The 20,637-nt window shown below is 39.5% G+C and overlaps 1 protein-coding gene across 15 annotated transcripts in view; it reads right to left on the bottom strand.

Annotated features, from left to right (window-relative positions):
• Nucleotides 1-20,637, bottom strand: part of TRPM3 (transient receptor potential cation channel subfamily M member 3) — a 663,453-nt gene that overhangs the window by 169,183 nt on the left and 473,633 nt on the right. For 9 of the 15 annotated variants that reach the window (XM_045580124.1, XM_045580129.1, XM_045580126.1 and 6 more), the window contains exon 6: nucleotides 20,021-20,192. In XM_045580124.1, the coding sequence (XP_045436080.1) occupies nucleotides 20,021-20,192 (172 nt within the window). Of the gene's footprint in view, nucleotides 1-7,788; nucleotides 7,864-20,020; nucleotides 20,193-20,637 lie in introns of all 15 variants that reach the window. The other 6 variants (XM_045580121.1, XM_045580123.1, XM_045580128.1 and 3 more) reach the window with 1 other exon arrangement.

Here is a 20,637-nt window from a genome sequence, read left to right as displayed (position 1 = left end):
TTTAGAAAGTGGTCTGAGTTTGTTCACTGTTCCTTCGTTGCATCTCCTCCTGATTAAAAAAAAACCAAGATTCACAGATGCCCTTCCCAGATTCTTGGCCTCAGGTTTCTAGCTCCATCCAAACCACAGCTGTTCATTGTTAGACATATTCCTCTAGAAACAGAGAGATGAAGCTCCAGGGAAGGATTAGATCATTAAGTGAAGGAAAATAGCAAGAACAATACAGCAACACCTGCATAAATCCTGGAGGGGGAAAAGACAGATTTAGTTTCTCACATGTTCTAACATATCCATGATGGTGCTAGAAACAAAACTCTTCTACTTATTTCTCATAAATAAAAGCCTCTATCACGTAAGTACATCAAAATGTATGATGAGGAGTCAGGAGACACTCATGGCCCAGGGGCAGGCAGTGGGTGCCCTGGGTCCTTAGTCTCTGGGGTTGTTTAAACTTCTTAACCTGCTTTGTCATGTTTGTGTGAAACAGCCACTTGGCTATTTCCTACTACTGCCACCACAAATCACTTGACTGTAATAGCAAGTGCTAGTGCCATCATTCTAAAAATTGGGCTATCCCAACGTGCTATATAAGAAAGCGGCACTCCATGGACTGCCCTGAAAAGCAGGACTCGATGTATTGCAAATGATCACAACAAGGGGTGTGAAGAAACGCCCTTTTCAAGTTCTCAGCTCTTCTGGTCAGTGTCTGCTCCAGCGCAGTGGCTCTCACGTTCAGCAAGTATCTGAGTTACCCGGAGGAGCAGTTAAAACACAAACTGCTGGGCTCCCTCTCTAGAGCTTCTGTGGGATTTGAAAATGTGTATTTCTGACCAGTTCCCAGGTGATGTTATTGCTCTGGTCCATGGATCACTCTTTGGTAACCACTGCCCTGGCATAAAGCTACAGGGAGAACAGACTCACCCTCCCCCCTCCCCACCCCGTGCAAAGAAGTGAAATCCAAGATGTGCCGCCTCAAGTAAAGTAAGACAAAAGCCCATGGAGCAGGGCTGAAACACCCATGTAATGCTTCAAAAAGTCTATTTTCAAGGCTATACCAGGAGGGAACAAACTTTTTCTGCAAAAGACCAGAAAGTAAATATTGGATCGGCAACTAGGTAATTGCGGGTTTCACACATATATGGCTTCAGTTGAATTTTTAGGTTTGCAGACGTAGTACAAATGTAAAACACATTTTGTTATTTGATAGTTGGCTATTCAGCTGTTAATCAGTAAAAAAAGTTTTTTGATCTGTTTTGTAGTTTTCGTTTGGCGTTCGTTGAAAAATGGAAAATCAAAAGGAACATTTTCGTCATATTTTGCTTTTTTATTTCCGCAAAGGGAAAAACGCATCGCAAGCTCATAAAAAGTTATGTGCTGTTTATGGTGACGAAGCCTTAAAAGAACGGCAGTGTCAAAATTGGTTTGCCAAATTTCGTTCTGGTGATTTTTCACTCAAAGATGAAAAACGCTCTGGTCGTCCAGTTGAAGTTGATGACGCCCTAATCAAAGCAATAATCAATTCGGACTGTCACAGTACAACACGTGAGATTGCAGAGAAGCTTCATGTATCACATACATGCATTGAAAATCACTTAAAACAACTTGGCTATGTTCAAAAACTCGATACATGGGTTCCTCACGAACTGAAAGAATCACAGTTAACGCAACGCATTAGCAGCTGCGATTTGCTAAAGAAACGTAATGAAAATGATCCATTTTTAAAACGACTGATAACTGGCAATGAAAAATGGGTTGTTTACAACAATATCAAGTGGAAAAGATCGTGGAGCAGGCCAGGTGAACCAACTCAAACATCAAAAGCTGATATTCATCAAAAGAAGGTTTTGTTATCAGTTTGGTGGGATTACAAAGGAATTGTCTACTTTGAACTCTTACCACCCAACCAAACCATCAATTCTGATGTCTACATTGAACAACTAACGAAATTAAACAATGCAGTTGAAGAAAAGCGGCCCGAATTGACAAATCGAAAAGGTGTTGTATTCCATCATGACAATGCAAGGCCACACACATCTTTGGTCACTCGGCAAAAATTAATGGAGCTTGGTTGGGATGTTTTGCCACATCCACCATATAGTCCTGACCTTGCACCATCTGATTACTTTTTGTTTCGATCTTTACAAAACTCCTTGAATGGTAAAAATTTCAATAATGATGATGATGTCAAATCGTACCTGATTCAGTTTTTTGCTAATAAAAACCAGAAGTTTTTTGAACGTGAAATTATGATGCTGCCTGAAAGATGGCAAAAGGTCATTGATCAAAATGGGCAATACATTACAGAATAAAGTTATTTAGTTCCATGAAAAAATTGTCTTTGATTTTTTTAAAATCCGCAATTACTTAGTTGCCGACCCAATATTTTCAGACTTGCAGGCCGAAGGGTCTCTATTGCAACCATCTCAGTGCTCAACTCTGTCACGGTAGCTCAGAAGCAACATAGACGGTACATGAATGAACATGGATATGGCTATGTTCCAATAAAGCTTTATTTACAAAGACAGATGGCTCTCTGGATTTGGCCCGTGAGCCATAGTTTGCAAACCTTTGGGTCTAACTAATGTGATAAAAATGACTCGCATACGGCAACACCTGTTAGTTTGCCAAGCCTGAGCTTGCCAGTGATCAAGTTGGAAACCTGACTGTGTAAGCCAAGCGTGGACACCTGTTCTACTTGTATGTGATTGATGCAATATGTCCTCATCAGAACATATGCACCCCTCTTGCAACTCAGCCTTTAGAACCAACTACTGAACCACTCCAATCCATTTAATACATTCTCTACTTACTACTATGCCAAAAAGTAAAGAATATTTTTTCTGTGTAGCAAGATCATTTTTGGAGTTAATAATTAGTTTCTATTTTGCTTTCCATTGCTCTTTCTATCTCCTCATTCAAAAAGGGCTCAGCAGGCTGTCATTTCTCCTGGGAGGCCTGAATTGCTGACCTGAAGAGAGGCTTCCTCAATAACTTGTTAAACTCCTAAGCCACTGATGTCTGGAAGGGGGAGAAGAGCGAGTCAAGTATGTTGATGGGGAGAAAAGGAGAAAACTGCCCAACCTGGAACTGGGAGAAGGGACTAACAACATGGTCAGTTCCTGGGTCTCTTCTTATTTGACCTGCCAGTGGCATTTGGCCATTTCTTTCTCTCGTTCTTGCTCATTCTGTATGGCCCCACAGGCCTCCTGAGGCTCTTCAGATATGTTGCCTACGTTTCCACCTCAGCACCTTTCATTGTGGTCCCCTCATCTAGAAACGGTCTAGGTATGTTCTTCCCAAATTACCCCACAGGTGGTTCTCTCACTTCCTCCAAGTCTTTCCTCAGACACCCCCTTTTCAGTGAGGCCTTCCCACCACTCCCCTGAAATCGCAACTCCTTCCCCGCACTGCCTTCACTGCAATACCTCTCTCCCTGTCACTTATCACTGCTGAATACGCTCTATATAATATTTTGTTTATTTTCTGCCTTTTCTACCCAAATGTAGCTCCATGCGGATGTGATTAGCAAAGGCACCTGGTCTGAGGGGGACTGCTGTGAAGTACACCTTGGGGTGCCAGACCTGAGGCTGCTGCACCCTGAGCACTGGTGACACCAGGTATAGAGAAATCCCACCGGCTTTGCTCAGGGCGGGAGCACCAGGGCCCTCTGCCCTAGCGGCCAAGCAGGCTTGGCAGGCACTGTATCAGCGGTAACCTTGGCTGAGGGAAGTTAAGAGGCCCTTTCCCAATTTTCCAGAAATACTGTAAACATGAGAGGGGCAGGGTAAGGGAGAGGGAGGAGAGGAGAGAGACTGAATGTGGGGAGAGAGAGAGGAAGGGGACAGAGAGAGGAGTGAGAGGAAAAGAAGAGAGAAGGTGGGAGGTAAGAAGAGGAGGAAAAGAGGGAGAGAGACCTGGAGGGTGGAGAGAAATATATATCTAATAAAAATTAAGATTGAGTTTACCAAAACTAGATAAAAGGAGGCTTAGACTTAGGTTTATCTGAATTAAGGAAAAAATTTACTATGTGGCATTTCCTAAATACCCAAATTTATGAACAATAATATATACTCACTACAATGATTCTTATTTCTAGAATAATAAAGCCGAATAAATAAAGAGAATGAAACAAATCCTGCTCCATACATGCCAGGAAAGCAGAACCTAAGTGCATATACCAGGGGCAGCGAGTTTTTTGTCCTCTCCCCCCGCCTCTCCCGCCCCGGCCCTGCACACACTCCCGAGGCAGAGCCATGCCAAGTTTAATTGCCGCTTCCTTCGGGACCTCCCCCAGATTTCACAGGAAGTTGTGATGTGCACCCAAGTCAGTGCTCACTGCCTGTGAATGGAAGAAATGCTGCTAATGAGGAAGGTTCAGCTCAGATCTGTTTGATACTAGAAAAGCTGACTCCTCCATCCTCACCCCTTGTTTAGCAAAGGTGCACCTGTCTCTCACCCCTTCCTCCCCCGGCCTCATTCCAGCAGGAACTGTCCACAGAACCCCGCTTGGACACAGAGACGCCAAGGCTCATTAGCCACCAAGAACCATGAACTCCTTGGCCTGAAATCTGAGTGTTCGCCTGCGGGTTGGTAGCAGGTGGAATTCCACGCAGCTTTTGAAACCTAGCCTTGCAGAACAGGGACCGCCTGCTCAGTGAGGGGAATAGCTGCTTATTCATTTCACTAATGGATGCCAAAACAGAAAAAAATATATCAGCTGTTGCTAATTTGGTAAAAAAAAAAAAAAAAATAAGGCATAACATCTTTATTATCACTTTTCTTGGGGGTTAATGATCTTTAGCTAATGGTTCAAGGTTTAAAGATTTTTATTCTGTTAAAATGTCTGACAACTCTATTAGAGGCATTGTGGGAGCACTATTCCTAGTCACCGTGCAAGCCCATATGAATTATACTTCACCCTTACATCCATTAGTTCCAATGGCTTGAAATGCTCCAAATAATTTTTTTGAAGGGATAGGGAAAATATTTTCAATTCTAGGAAGGGGTTTTCAAGGGTCCTCTGATTAAATTCCCTGGCCTCGTCCATTCAAGCAAATTAAAATCTCAGCCCACTTTTTTATAAGACCCTTAGAGAATGAGATACCTTTTCTTCTCTAAGTATATCCCACTGTAAAACTGTTGATTATGGCAGAAAAGTACTCCGTTAGCACAAGTTTTCTCATTATGTTTGTCTAAGTTTCTGAAGTTAGCATGCATTTCTACGAAATGGGTTGACCCTAATCTATTCTGAAAAGCAGCCATGGACAATTATCACTTTAAAGAATGAGGGCAAAATCTACAGGTATTTCTTTTTCTGCATAAATGGAAATAATGAAGCCATGCTAGCATTGGCAGCTACAGAAAATATATTCTTAGTATCTCTAAATTCATAAGGCAGAAGTGATTTAGCAACAGGAACAGGAGCACAGTGCAGCTTCCCAGAGTGAACGCTTTCATGCAAACGACAGAAGCATGGGCGATGGTCCTTTCCTGGACATGTCCCTATCCATTTATCCTCCCTGAGTCTTTCTAGGTATTATTGCTTTATTATTTGCCCTTCCTTTATGGCTTTTAATACCTAAGCTTATCTATTGTAGGATAGAAACCATAGCTAAAAATAAGGCCAGAGAGCGAAATGTTGAAGTTTTACTCTAAACATTTATTGAACACCTACCTGCATGTGCCAGGCACTGTGCTCCGTTTACAGGATGACAAATACGAGGAAGACCCAGCTTCTGCTCACAAGGAGCTCACAATCTACACATGATGGGGCCAGTGCAGGCAGGTAGACAGATAACCATTCTACCAAAAAGAGCCAGTGCTACAACAGAGGTTTACAGAGAGTACTGTGAGAGTATGGAGGATGTGAATAACGGAGCCTAAAAGATCATGGTGTGTGTGTGTGTGTGTGTGTGTGTGTGTGTGTGTGTGTGTGTTTTCATAGAAGAGAAGATTCTGAACTGAGACATGAAGTGTAAGTTTTGCCAATAAGTAGAATAAGGGAGGCATTGGAATTTCACCAAATGCCAAGACAGGACAAAAACATATCTGACAGATTATGTCATTTAAAGGAGACTGCCAAGGAGGAGAAGCTAGAAAAACAAGAAATAATAAAGATATGGACAGTCTTTTGATAGTAAAACAGGAAGATATTGGGTCCAAGCAAGAAGGCTTATGTTGTCATGAAAGGAACCTATTAGATCCAACCATCAAAGAAAACTTTGCTGACTTTGAGACCATACGCCAGTCAAACAATTGCAACTCAGATCTTTCTGATCTGAAAGGAGATCCCAGCATTCTTCCTTGTTGTGGAAGAATCCAAAGCCTTATAAAAACTGTGGACATTTCCCCTGTCACACTCATTTGTTTACAGAAACTGTTCCAGTCCCTGAGCAAATATTTCTAATGTAGGAGAGGCTCTTTTCTCAAAAAGAGAGAACTCCTAGTTTGAACTGGAAAATGAGTCAGATAAACAAGACAGGCAAACACCAAGAAATAGGTTCCACTCAAATTTGTTCCATTCTCTCAACATTAGTCTTTTGACTCCATTGTTGTCTTGATTGACACAGTGACTTTTCATTAACAAGCGTGACGAACTTTTCAGTGACCTAGCCAACTGTGTCCAGCAAAGATGAAGAGAGAACAGATGCCAAAACTGTGCTGGCTTCTTCACACAACCTATTCTTTAGAGGGAAATACTTGAAAAAGGAAGATCATTGAGCTGAGAATATCCAAAAAATGGCAAGTCACTACATTAACTGATTATGAATTTGGTATTTGTATTTTTGGATGGTCTTTTATGCGATTCGAGTCTGCCAGCAGTAGAAAGTCTGTGTGACTGGGCCAAAGAGGTTAGAGCAACCACAGAAGGCAATGTTATGTTCCCGATATACATGTAACCTTCCCAGAGGAAATTTAACTTCCTTGTCAAGTCATGTGATTTGAACCCAGGGCTTTCAGTCTTTGAGAATATAAATCCGCTGCTTCCTACTTTCAGGACTTCCTGAATGAAGTTCTGCAGTGACTATTATCTTACAGAGTTGTTATCTCATGGAACAGTTATGGGCTCAATGATGAAAAATTTCATGTCATGGTTACCCCAATGTGTTGGATGATGGTGCAATGATCAAAAAAGATGCCAGTGATGACAATTGAACGTCCCTTTGCCTTCCCAGCCTCCTTCATATATTCTCAGGCATAGGATGACAAAGGGAAGTCCACGAGTCACATGAAGAAAGACTGTAGCCATGGGCACACGATCAGGAGCTCCTCTGTTTGCATCCATCCCCACTCTCCATGCCATCACCCTGTACTATCTCCTGCTCATGCAGTTCCTGTGAATTCCTCCACCATCTTGACACTGAGGCAATGTCCTCTGCCCAAAGTTCTGCCTATGATTCATTTCACCTAAACAGATGCTCAAAACGTGTCTGGCATAGTTTGTGTTCAAATAGTTATTGAGTAAAATAATAACCTTTAAGACCTCCAAGGTAACAGAGTTTTAGGGGAGTGTCTTTTTAAGTGAGATAATGCTTTCTTATGTAGAGTGAAAAGAGAAAGGGTTTTAGAATCATGTCAGTCTAAGAAGAGAATTCCTGCCTGAATGTTTTTGTATTAAAAGAGACAGTATATATAAAAATGCCAAGTGATGTGCCTGGATCATACTAGGACCTCAGTAAATGCTCATTCCTGCCTCTCTATCTTACATGGTATTTTGAGATGATAAATAAAAAGAAGTAACTAGCTGGGTTTAAGAGGAAATTCATGTTGTCCATTAATTATACTTACCAATTTGGTCTAATTGGCAACTACCCCAAAATGAATAAAACAAGCGGGACTCAAGAGAGAAAAACGGCAGGCATCCTGTCAAAAAATAAAATCTTTGAAATTTCTACAACCCAATGGTTGGATACACTCTTATTAAAGCAGACCAATCACCCACTTTATATAAATTTAAACATGTGATGGAAATGGAAGATGCACATTTAGAATTATGCAAAGCACCAAATAGCCCTTCTGTACCATCTATAGATTGTCCCATCACTTCTTCACCTCAGCAGGTCCTTACAATCAACGTTCTCTTTGCTGAGGTGGTATCCTTCATTATTCTGTTTCAGCCTAGCTGATTGCTGATTGGTTCTAAACAACATGTTTGCAGGGCACCAGACTCTCAAGTGAGATGTCCTGGCCCTAGCTTCTCAGGATCAAGCCAGACTTACAGAGCAACCTCAGCCTGTGGCAATTGTTGGCAGTCAGTGGTTGGGCAGCAGGTAGCTGATTGGTCAGAGGCATAGTAGTGTCTCACCCCACTTTTCACAGGATTTGGTAAATTCTCACTGCCCATACCTGTCAGAGGTGCCTTTTCATAAGAATGTACTCATTGGGGAAAGCATAAAGCAATATTCCTCGAAGCACAAACTATATGGCTGGTTCCTCTGGATCCCCAATAATTTGCAAAGTAACAAGCTAAGAATAACTATTGTATTTTCCAGAAAGTTACTAATTAGTATGTTCCTGAGAATATAAATTTGGTTTGGGAGCACAGGCCTCCCCGGACCGCCATACCACTGTGTACACCAATTAGACCTCTTGCTAAGTGCTATGAGCAAAGTCTCAAATAGACAACAATACAAACCCTACTGGAAATGTAGCATGAGCGTTTATTCATGGAACCACTCTCAAAATGGACTTATCTACATTTTCTGTGCAGAATGAACAGCCCTGTTGTGTTTCAGTTTCTTTCTTTATACCCATTACCAAATCCTAATGAAAAAAGTTAAAATGACATTTTAGTGAAGGTCAACCAGATTTGTTGCATGGTTAAAAATGGAAAGTCTGGGCATTGGGCATCCATTGAGTGTGTCCTCAAATATCTTGATATTTCCTTAATTACCCTTCAGGACATAGTGGAAAAATGTTCTCAAGGGGGAAAATGAGGGAATAAAGGACTAAAGATTTTGCATCAAATGAGCCTGATGCCCTAAGATCCTGCTTTGGTTCCTTGCTCAGGTGCACAGAAAACCTTTTTCTGATTTGAGTGTCTCTGGGGCTAAATTAAATGAAATAAGAAAAATAAATCAAACTAAGGTAGTGACCATGCTGAGCAAAGAGCTGCAGACTACAAGTGGGAATTCTGAGCTCAGATAAAAGCTGTGCCACTTAGTTCACTATAGAAGTTTAAGCAGGACACTGACATTTTCTAAGTGGGCTTTCCCACCTGGAAAATGAAGGCAATAAACTGATGAAATATATGTAATATATCTGTATTTATATCAATATCTTTATTCATATCATATCTATATCTATATTTATATCTATATCTAACCTATATCATTTATATAGGTATACTGTATATCTATATTATACATATGTATAATGTATGCATAATGTCCCATCTATCATATTATTCTATAGTTTATCTTCATTATTACCTTATTAAGAAGATTTGAATAAAGGTAAGTAGTGAAAATACATAATTTCTCCTTATGATTCTAATGGTCATATTTCCTAAAAAATTAACCCTAGTTCACATGTAATCCTAGTTTATATTTGCAGCTGAAATTTTGCTTAAGACAGGATAAACAATTTAATTAAAAAAAATTTCAATTAGCCTGCATGCTGTTCATTAAATTTCTGGATGTTGAAAGTTTTCAGCTACATCACTTGCCATCATTGCCTGCATTACATCTGTCAAAATCTTTCTTAAAATACCTCGGCCTTGTACCCTTATGAATACTCCTCCAGATACATTCTCTGTCTGAATTCCTATTGCACTTTGCATCACTGAAGGGCATTTAACACTTGCTGCTTTAGGATGCAGCTCTTTGCACGCTGAGAGGCAAGAGAGCACAGTGGTTGAGGCATGGGTGCAGGAAGACTTCTTGGGTCTGCCACTTATCAGCAGTCTGACCTTGAGACTATCCCTTGATCTCTTCAAGCTTCAGTTAACTTTTCGATGAATGGGAGTAACAATAATGCTACCCACTTCATAGGGTTGTTATAAGAATTAAATCAGTTTTGTTTTTGTAAAGGGTTTAGAATACCACTTAGCAAACACTAGTTATTAACGCATTTGTAAAACTCTTAAGTTCTTCAAGTGTACAGGTAGGTCATATTTATCTTGTACCTCCTACAATGCTTCGTATATTGTAAGCACACAAGCAAAGACTGGTAGAGTAAGGCAAGTATTGTGAGGGGGAAATGTAGGAGAGAGAGAGAGAGCAATCATTTATTTTAAATGAAAGGTATTTGGAGTTCTCATTTTTGCCACAATTTGAAAAGCTGAAGAACTTAGGACACGTGCTTTGGCTCCATATGAAGCATCTTAAAAGTACAGAGGAATAAAGAATAGAGTGGAGCCACTGTTTCCCCAGTGAGCATGACAGACAACCTTTAGCTATTGAATGAGCTGTTGTGTGAGCTGGGTTCCATCACAGAGAATAGGGCCCAGAGAGAAGGGAGCAGAATTTTGGGGTGCCCAGGAGCATGATGAAGGACAAATAAACAAACCTAACTGTAATAGATGGTACTCACGGTAAAGGTACAAAAGTAGGAAAGTTTCAGTAGCCCTATTATAAGAGTACTAGAGTATCTGGTTATGGCTAAGGATTGGGGATAAACTTAGGCTATTTTGCCATTCACCAACTCTTAATAAGAAATATATTTTTGCTTTCAGTTCAGCTATTATAAAATGTAAACATAAAACATATTGCCTGGTCTCATAATTTTTTACAACACATCCTTTACATGGGATTTGAGAATATGATTCTTTTTGATGTTTCCTTAACCAGCCCATCCCCCTAGATTTTCTGACTTAACTCTTTCCATTGGTCTTAGAAAGAGTGGAGGGGTTGCCAGCACACTGAGTGAACAAGGGAAAACAAAGCTGTGCTGCTCCTTACCCAAGGTCAAGAATGACGTAGTATATGCACTCAAGGGAAGAAGGCACTAAACTACATTAGATGGATAGGCACACTACTTCCGAAGGCTTTCTTTCTTCCTCCCTGGCTCTCTGCCTTCTTCATTCCTTTCCTTCTTTCCATTTTTCATCCCTACCCTTTCCTTCTCTTCTCTCTTCCCCTCCTCTCTCCTCTCCTCTCTATCTGTCTCTCTCTAATAAAATATATTTGCTCATGTAAAAAAACATTGAAAATGGCAATTCTCATTTTACTTTTCTCAACTCAAGTCTCAGTCCCTAGAAGCTGGAACTAATAATTGTTCACCTTTGTCCTTTCAGATGTTTTATAAGTATACATATATAACTGAATATCCATATATATCCACACATAGATATGTATATACATATATAAAACACAGATGTGTGTTGTACAACTGTGTTTTTAATGTTAGAAAAGAAAAATATTTACCCTTGGATATATTTCCATATAAACCCAAGCAGAGTTGCAGCATTTAACTTCAGAGTATTTTACTGTATGTCTACATATAACTTAATTAGTCATATATTGGTGAATCTTTGGGTTAATTCCATTTTTATTACTCTAAAAATTATTGCAATAAATATGCATAGAATAAATTTCTAGAAGTAAAATGATAGGCCCAAAAGTTATGTACATTTAAAATTTAATAGGGTTACCAAACTGTCTTCCAAATAAGTTGTCCATATTTACACACACACCAGTACATATTCCCAACTACTACACTTACTGACACGAGATACTTTACTAGTAAAACTTTGTGTTTTGCTAATCAGATACACTAAAAAAACATTTAATTTCTCTTAATTTTCATTTACTAAATTTTGAATGAGGCTGAACATTTTATTTCCCTCCCTGTGATCATTCTGTTGATATATTGTGGCCATTCTCTTATAAGATTTTTCTTTTGGATTATATGTGCTCTTTGATTATCACGGAAACTAGCTCCTTTTCAGGGCAGCAGATACTTCTTTGCTTTGTCATTTATTTATTGAACTTGTTTATAGTGTTTTCTAATGGCGTTCCTAAACTTTGAATCCATTTTCTATAGGAACTTGTGTGAATAAAAAAAAATCACAATAGTTCTGTTTGCTGTTATGAAAAGATAAAGGAAAATATGCCAGGAAAGGCAAATACAAAGCAATGAAACTGTTCCACATAGAGAGTATCCAGAGAAGAAAGTGAGGTTTATTTTCAAAGCCGCTGCCTTTGGTTTCATTAAATCTGTAAGGCAACAGATCCCAGATCCCTTAGACAGAAGGGAAATCCCAACTGTCTTAAAACTCAGCCTTTTTTTTTTTTTTTTTTAAAGCTCTGCCTTTTAAGTTTCACTGGATAACATGAACTAAAATAAAAAGAAAACCTAATCAATAATGTCACGTGTATCTCGGTCTCTAAAACAGGTGACCCACTCACATTTATGAAGAGAAGCTTTACTAATTAATCTTAATAACTGTCAGCATCAGTGAATACTCTCAATTGTCTATGTATTGGCATTCAGGAGGTTTCAAGAGCCCTTCAGCTGTATCTTGCCAAATTATCAATTATCATTTAGGAATGATTAACATGAAGAAATGCCAAATTGGATAATTGGAATATAAAAAGGCTTTACACTCCCCACAGCTCATCTGTTTATCAGGTCTCATCAAATGCTCCTCAGCAAAGTAGGAAGATGGGCTGTTCCTATTCCCTAAGATAGGTCTCTTGTCCTTTTCCCCAACAGGCCAAAGCCCAGTTCTAAGACAGACTTGAGAAGCTGGCCAATCTCCACTCTACTGCCATATGTAGGTCACATTTTTCCAGAATCTATTTTTGAAACATTAATATTAATACTACAGAGTCATAGACACAGAATCTATTCTATCTATTTTTAATATCTTGGGATTTCAAATGTTACCAAATAACATGCAACAAAATATATGGCTAAGGATTCATTATGGAAGGTACATGAATTATGCATAGCCTGGCATATGCAAGTACTCTGAGGCTAAAGGGATCCGTTCAAGTTAGTTAACTTAAAAAAAACTCAGAGATGAAGAGTGAAAGAGCAAGATATGAAGCGTACACTACAGAAGCTACTTTTGGACAAGACTTCCCAGCGATGATGGAACATATAGGTGTGTTGTATGTATAAATGACAGATACATTTTACCTTGTGCCAATTCCAGCTACTTCTTAATAACCATCTGGCATGCTCTACTGAAAAGGTGTGGCAACACTGCTAGTTGTACCCCAATACCTATTCTTTCCTTCTTTTGTAGTGATGAAATATTTAGCTGGCTATGTGTATACCCAGAATAAAGACTACATTTTAGAATCCCTTTTAGTTAGCTATGAACATGTGACCAAATATTGGGACATAGGATGTAAGCCAAAGTGGTGTGTATGGTTTTCTTATTGTGCCTTTTAAAGGACAAGTTATGAATTTCCCTTGTTCGTTTTTCCCGATTCCTTCTGGCCAGAATGTAGATGCAATGCTGAGCTCCCATGGATCCATGAAAACAAAGATGGCAGAGCAAAAGAAAGAAGGAATCTGAGTTCTCAACACTGTGAGGTTATCACATCAAATCTACACTCATGTTCAGAATAACATATGCATGAGAAATAATCTCCCATCTCATTTAGGCATCCATTGTGTTGAGCCTTTATTACAGCAGCAGAACCTCAGTTCTAATGAATGAAAATGGTTCTGAGCTATATGAAAGTTCAATGGAAAGAGTGCCATGCTAGGTTTGCAATGCTGAGAGTGGGCAAGGGCCCCGATGGTCTCATGACAACTCTTCCTATGTGGCTATCCAATTTACTCCCAAATGATACTTTCCGGAGAAACTTCCATGTAGCTCATACCTTATATCTTCCCTTTGCCATCTGTCTCCCTCTCTGTGCTACTGTTCACTACTTCAGGCTTGGACTTTCTGTATTTGATATAAATACAAAGAATGAGATTGACTTAATCATAAGAATAAAGATAAGTAATATGTATATACTTATGATACATCATGTATGTATATATAAGTGATTACAATCCTTCAAAATAGCCTCCTAGCTGCTCTATGTTATTTTATCGATGCTGCTCTTGCTAAAACATTAAAAAAAAATTTGAAACTGTAAATTCACGCATTTCTTATAATAATATGACTGGGTCAAATCACTTAAATTCCTTTCATGCCAACCCAGCATCTTTTTATTGAGCACTTACTATGTACAATAATATTAGTCTTGGTGTCAGAGATTTTGGTAAATCTATTAAGGTTGTCAGTGATACTCTTTAGTTAATCTACGTCAAATTTCCAGGGTAAGTTAACTTCATGATTTAACAATAGAAAAATACTCAGACTTAAAAGGTGTTTACTGCAGTCCCTGGAAATGAGAGACAAATACCAGAAGTGAAAGATTATTAATTTTTAAAAAGCACTGCTTTGTGGTAATTTATTTCATAAATTTATTCATTCAGTCAAGATTTATATTATTGCCTTGCTCTCTTATTTTCAAAATAATTCTCAGTTTTGTACAGATAAACAACAATAGCACTAGAATTCTCTTTGCATTCAATTTTGAACTCTTTATTCTACTAGAATTTTGATTTCTTAAAATATCCCTTGGGCAATGAATTCTAAGGGATAAAGTAACCACATTTCTGGGCCTCTGCCGATGCTCCCAAATCAGCTAATAATGGAGAACTGCAGGATTTCTCTGAGCAGCAAGCACTCAACAATGGGGAACTCCACTGTTGAGCATATCTCTAGAGTTACTGAGACTGAAATGTATAAAGCAGTGGTGCTAAGAGCAGGTGCTGCTTAGTTGGAAATTCTGATTTACTTCATGAGTCAGTTCTGCCTCTTAAGCAGGTTGGTGTTTCCCTCCAAATGAAAAAGAGCTTCCTTATAGCCATAATGCAGAAAGGTCAACTCAAGTCCACTGACAGTTTTGAATACATTGAGAGCTCTAACATAGTGATTTTGGTTCTCACCCAGAAGAGTGCAGATTCAGAACATATGAAGTTAGACATAAGAAAAACTACCCAACAGCAAGTGGCATGAGGATCTGAAGGAAATATATCCAGCCTGTGCTGCACAGGTTGTTAAATATTTTGAATCTCACCATGGTTCGCTACTGCTGCTTGTTAGTAGTAAGTAAAGACTTTGCAAGTATTTTACCTTGGAAATGTGTGTTCCTGCTGAATCAGCAAGTAGAAATATATTTTTTTGAAAAAACAAAAACAAACAAACAAACAAAAAAAAAACAAATAGAAAACTCAAGGCAACAGACAGAGTCAGAGCAGTGATTCCCAAGGCATATGATTGACATTTGGGCCAGGTGATTCTTCATGTGAAACTGCCCTGCACGTGGTAGAACATCAACATTCCCGCTTCCTCTCCAGTGCCATTCGGGAGCACCTGAAATTGTGTCAATCCCAAATCCCACTGGTATTTTTAAATGTCTCCTAGAGGAGGCAGTGTCAACCTAGTGGAGGATTACTACAGCCATGTTTAAGAATTATCACCAAAAAATGGTGGTAAGGGAGCTAGGGTATAAATGATGCAGTCATGAGTACTTCTTTCTAATTATGGAGATTTCACTGAAATGAAATGCTTTAAATTAGTTGTGTCAGCTCACAGAGATGACCTTTGTATTTTATTTTAGTATTAGAGGTCCAGTGCATGAAATTCTTGCATTGGGGATGGGGCACTAATCCCTCAGCCCAGCCTGCACCCTCCCCAATCTGGGACCCCTCAGGGGATGTCCAACTGCCGGTTGACACTTATGGCAGTCAGGCCATATAAACATGGGACATGGCTTCCGGCCGGGGGACCACAGTGCCCTGAAGTGAGGAAGGCACCCAATCTTTCTTAAGTGCCACATGACAGATCCTTCACGAGCTGATTCATTTAATTACAACACTGTGAGGGAACGCTGTCGCTGGTTCACAGTTGCAGAACAAAATCTAAGAGAAATACAGTAATTTGTCTAAGGTCACAGCCGTGATGATCTGAACTTCCAGGTTTCCCTGCCAATGGCAGCTATTGTCACTGGTGATAAACAAAGGTCGTCTCTTTTCCCAAATGTTATATTCTTCCCTCTGTATAAGTCTTGATAAAAAGCCACAATTTCTGGGAATTTTCTAATCTTCCTTTTTAAGAATTGCTGGATGATATTTAAAAGGCTTTTGGCCTGCTAAGAATAGAACTAGGACTTGAAAAGATTATTGTCAAATTTTCTGGTTACATTTTAGAATGAAATAATATTTTAATATTTATGATAATGAAATATAATGAAAAATTTATGAATGTCTGAATTTCCTTCAAAATTATTTTGAGAATGCATATATGTGTGTGTGTGTGTGTGTGTGTGTGTGTGTATAATATATATCCTATATAATAAAAGCCTAATATGCTAAGTGTCCAGTCATCTGGTTGTTCGTTCAACCAATCAAAGCATAATATGCTAATGATTTGCTAAGGTGGCTCAATGGCTCACTATAATGTGCATTGACCACCAAGGGGCAGACAGTTGACTGGTCAACCAGTCACTATGACATGCATTGACCATCAGGAGGCAGATGCTCTGAGCAGTAGGTTAGAATGCTGCTGGGATTCAGCTGATAGGGACTGAGTGAGATGGGCCAGTCAAATCTTGGAGCCCTCCTGCGATCCCTCCCCAGCTGGCCAACCTCCTGTGTCCCTCTCTGACCCTGATCATGCACTGGTGGGGTCCCTTGGCCTGGCCTGTGCCCTCTCACAATCTGGGATCCGCTGGGGGATATTGGAGAGTAGCTTTTGGCTGATCCCGCAGGCCAGGCTGAGGGATCCCACTAGTGCACGAATTTGTGCAGTGGGCCTCTAGTGTGTGTGTGTGTGTGTGTGTGTGTGTGTGTGTGTATTTACACATACACATTGGTGGATGGGAATGTGCTAAGTTGATTCAGCTTGTATGAATATGTGAATATCAACAAAATAAGTAGGAGATATTGTTTATTATGGACCTGTGCTTATTTTAGTTCAAGCTTAGTATATGTGATGTTTGGCAATACTAACTAAAGGTTTGGGTCACTTTTGATAACTCACTTAATCAGGTCTCTTTTGATAACTCTCTGTACCTCAATCTGGTCTTTTATTTTTATTTTATTATTATTATTTAAAAAATATATTCTATTGATTTTTTACAGAGAGGAAGGGAGAGGGATTGACAGTTAGAAACATCGATGTGAGAGAAACATCGATCAGCTGCCTCCTGCACACCTCCCACTGAGGATGTGCCCGCAACCAATGTATATGGCCCTTGACCAGAATCAAACCTGGGACCCTTCAGTCCACAGGCCGATGCTCTATCCACTAAGCCAAACTGGTTTCAGCATAAGGGAGCTCCTGTAACTTATCAGATCCAAGTTCTGTTAGAATAAAATCCAACTCCTTACACAGGTCTTCTTGTTCTTCACTGAACACCTGGGGCCTTTGTCCCTGCTTTCATTCTCCCCAGAATGCTCTTTCCACAACTGGCTCCCTAATTTCAGGTCTCTACTTACACAACACCTCCTCATAGAGGCCATTCCTGACCACCTAATCTACATTATCCCCCCAACACACATGCATACATGCACACACACATATGCACACATATACACATGCACATAACTTTCTGCTTTATTTTTTCTTATTAGTGCTTTTTATTACCAAGCATCATATATTTACGCGTTTACTCATTTACTTATTACTCCTTTTCCCCTCTTGACTTAAGCTCAATGAGATGTCTACTCCTGTTATTATTGACCTTAACCACAATTGGTACATAATAAGAATTCAAGAAATACTTGTTTACTAAAAGCAGGATTGGGATGGTTTGAGGCTTTGCATGTTAAATGTGATGTTTAGAAAATTGAAAATAGAAGAATGTTCCAAAGCAGACAACCACTCACATTTGAAAGGATTCTCCTTTAAAAACAAAGCCCTACAATGACCAATGATGAAACTCAGGACAGACTGTTGGCAACAGCAAGGAGTGGAGGGAGGGAGAGATGAGAGGCCAGCGTAGTATACATATGGCAGACACTGTGTTTGTAACATGCTATTACATACAACTGGCAGGTTAACCAAAAAGGGGTTAAAGGTCTCCTGAGCAGGGTTCACTTAATATTTAAGGAAAATACTCTTCAGAAGATTCTATCATTATGTAAGAAAATAGACTTGTTGAAAGGTTACTGTGGCATGCAGGTCACCCATAAGCAGTGAGGAGGACTGACACTTAATGAAGAAATGCTGAGTGTATATTTGGAAACTCTGAGTGTGATGGGTGGGGGACAGTATTTTTGTGGTACAGTGATAAAGTGAATGACAGCATAGAGTCTAATTTTCAGGAGACTAAATTAGGGGCTGGCTAATTAGGATAGAACATCCTTTCCTCAGGCAGCCTGTGAGACACCTGGATAGGTTTTAATTCGGGGCAGGCATCCCTTAGTTGGTTGTATAATTTATACAATCACTCCTACCTCTCCTCCTAACACTGCTGACTGACCATCTCAGCTGCCATTGAGGGCTGACATAATGACACGATTGGCTCGTCTGGACAGATTCTGTCTCATTACTGAGCCAAACTTGAGTGAGTTTGCTTCTTGTCCACCCTGCTCCCCACTCTTCAGCTTTCAGATCACTCCCAGGTAGGCTCTCATCCTTAATCTGAGGACGTAAAAACAAAGTAAGGCTACAGCCTATAAAAAACTTAAACAGAGAACACTAGTTTACACAACACTCTCTCTCTCTCTCTCTCTCTCTCTCTCTCTCTCTCTCTCTCTCTCTCTCTTTTTCCCCCCCCAAAAGACATTTCCTTCAGGATAATGCCATGTTTTCCCTTTCCAAAGACAGTTGAGGATTCTTAGATAGAAGGGAGTTTACTAATACAATTTTGATGGCTTACACCAAAATTTATTGTTCTATACTTCCCTATGAAAAAGATGAAGGTATGAAAGCCAACTGCCTAAATAGCAGCAGTTCCTCAAAAGTAAAACCAGAAAGGAGAGAATAAGAAGAAGTAGTTGTGGTCTCCTAGGTTGAACATCCCAGTCCTGGGAGAAAGGTGGTTATAGCAAGGAGATCCCACTTGCGACAGATGCAGAGAAAAGGCTAGAGAAGAGAAAAGCCATTTGGACAAGTTGAATCACAATATACTGAACTTTTGAGAACTTATCCAGCCAGAGAGAACTTTTTTCTTATTTGGAATTGCAGACTTTGAAAAGTTCAATCAATTCAATCCACATTTTCCTGATGGGATATACAATGGATGACTACAAAGTCTGAGCTTGCAGAGAAGCCTCATGTTAATTTGAGAAAACAATTTGAATTTTATTTTCTGAGAAGAGACAGATTATTTTCATTCCTCTCTATCACATTGAAATGCCAGTCACTTTGTGAGCGGGTGAGCCATGCTGTTGTTACAATGCTACCCTTCACAGTTAAAACAAATGTGTGCACAATAAAGCATAGAACACATAAATACAGAAGAGAGAACTTTAGTGTAACCATTGGATACATATCATGTGGTATACATATATCTAAATACATACGTATCAAGAACCATGAATGAATACTTATGAGACAGAATTTAAGTTTCATCAAGATGGTTACACATGATGTTTTAGTTTAAATAATGTCAGTTCCCTTGAAATTCCTTTGCACAGCCATATCTGTGCTAAGATCAAAGTCAAATTTTTTTTCTAGCTATCAAAATAGTGTAATAAATAGAAACAATTTCCCTGAGGTGCCTTTCCTTCTTAAGAACATTTTGTGTAAAAGATGTAGGAAAAGTTAGAAGAGAAAAGCTCATCTGCATCCACAAACCCCAGAAGGGGCTAAACTTTCCATGCGTGATAAATGAGATGGAGTCCGCTAATCAAGTGGGTGATCCTTTCTTAGGCCTCCGACTGTCCTCCTCTAGACAACTTCCTCTCATTCTAACCACTGGCCCCGTAGAAATCATAAGGATCCATGTTTGAGACTTGCTTAAGTTTTAATAGTATTTCTGCAAGGTGTACTTGAAGTTATTCACTTCCAACACACTTCCGAGGAGGCATGAGAGTGGGAAAAGCAGCTACTTACTTGTATTTATCTTCTGGAGTGAAATATGCTTTTCCAGCTGTCTCCTGAGTTTCACCTCTGCTCCATATTTCCCGGTGGTCCCATTGTCAGCCAGAATGAAGTGGGAATGCATGCTGTTGAGAACAGTGAGCTTGCTCATGGGATTGGACATAGTCTGATATGGCCGGACAACCTGTAAGATTTCAAAGGGAAGAGGCAGAAGTCAGAGAAAAGAGCCACATTTTAAAAGGAGAAATAGGCAGAGAGAGAGAGAGAAGAAAAACCAATCCTTTGGTACAGGGAAAGCACAGTCTACTTCCTCTTCCTAATACTGGTTGGGATAGAAGCAAGATTTGTGGTGAATGTTCTGTGTGAAGCAATTTTATGCTGAAAGAATTATGTATTTATTTATTTACTAAATGCACACAGAACTAGAGTTTATGCTTTTGTTGTACACAGAAATTGGCACATGAAGGATTGTTTCATTTTGAGGTTGATCTGTTATTTGTTGAGGAACTAAAAATAATTTTTAAATTTAGGTTTTTGTTTCTTGCTTTCTCTTCTCTATCATGTGCATACCCCAATAGACACAGCAGAGCAATGATGACTCTGGACATGGTGAAAGCTGGGGGTTGGGG

The sequence above is a fragment of the Pipistrellus kuhlii genome, unplaced genomic scaffold (genome assembly GCF_014108245.1).
Source record: "Pipistrellus kuhlii isolate mPipKuh1 unplaced genomic scaffold, mPipKuh1.p scaffold_m20_p_12, whole genome shotgun sequence".
Taxonomy (NCBI): Eukaryota; Metazoa; Chordata; class Mammalia; order Chiroptera; family Vespertilionidae; genus Pipistrellus; species Pipistrellus kuhlii.
The sequence above is the reverse complement of the archived record's forward strand: the minus strand, read 5'-3'. Positions and strand labels throughout refer to the sequence as shown.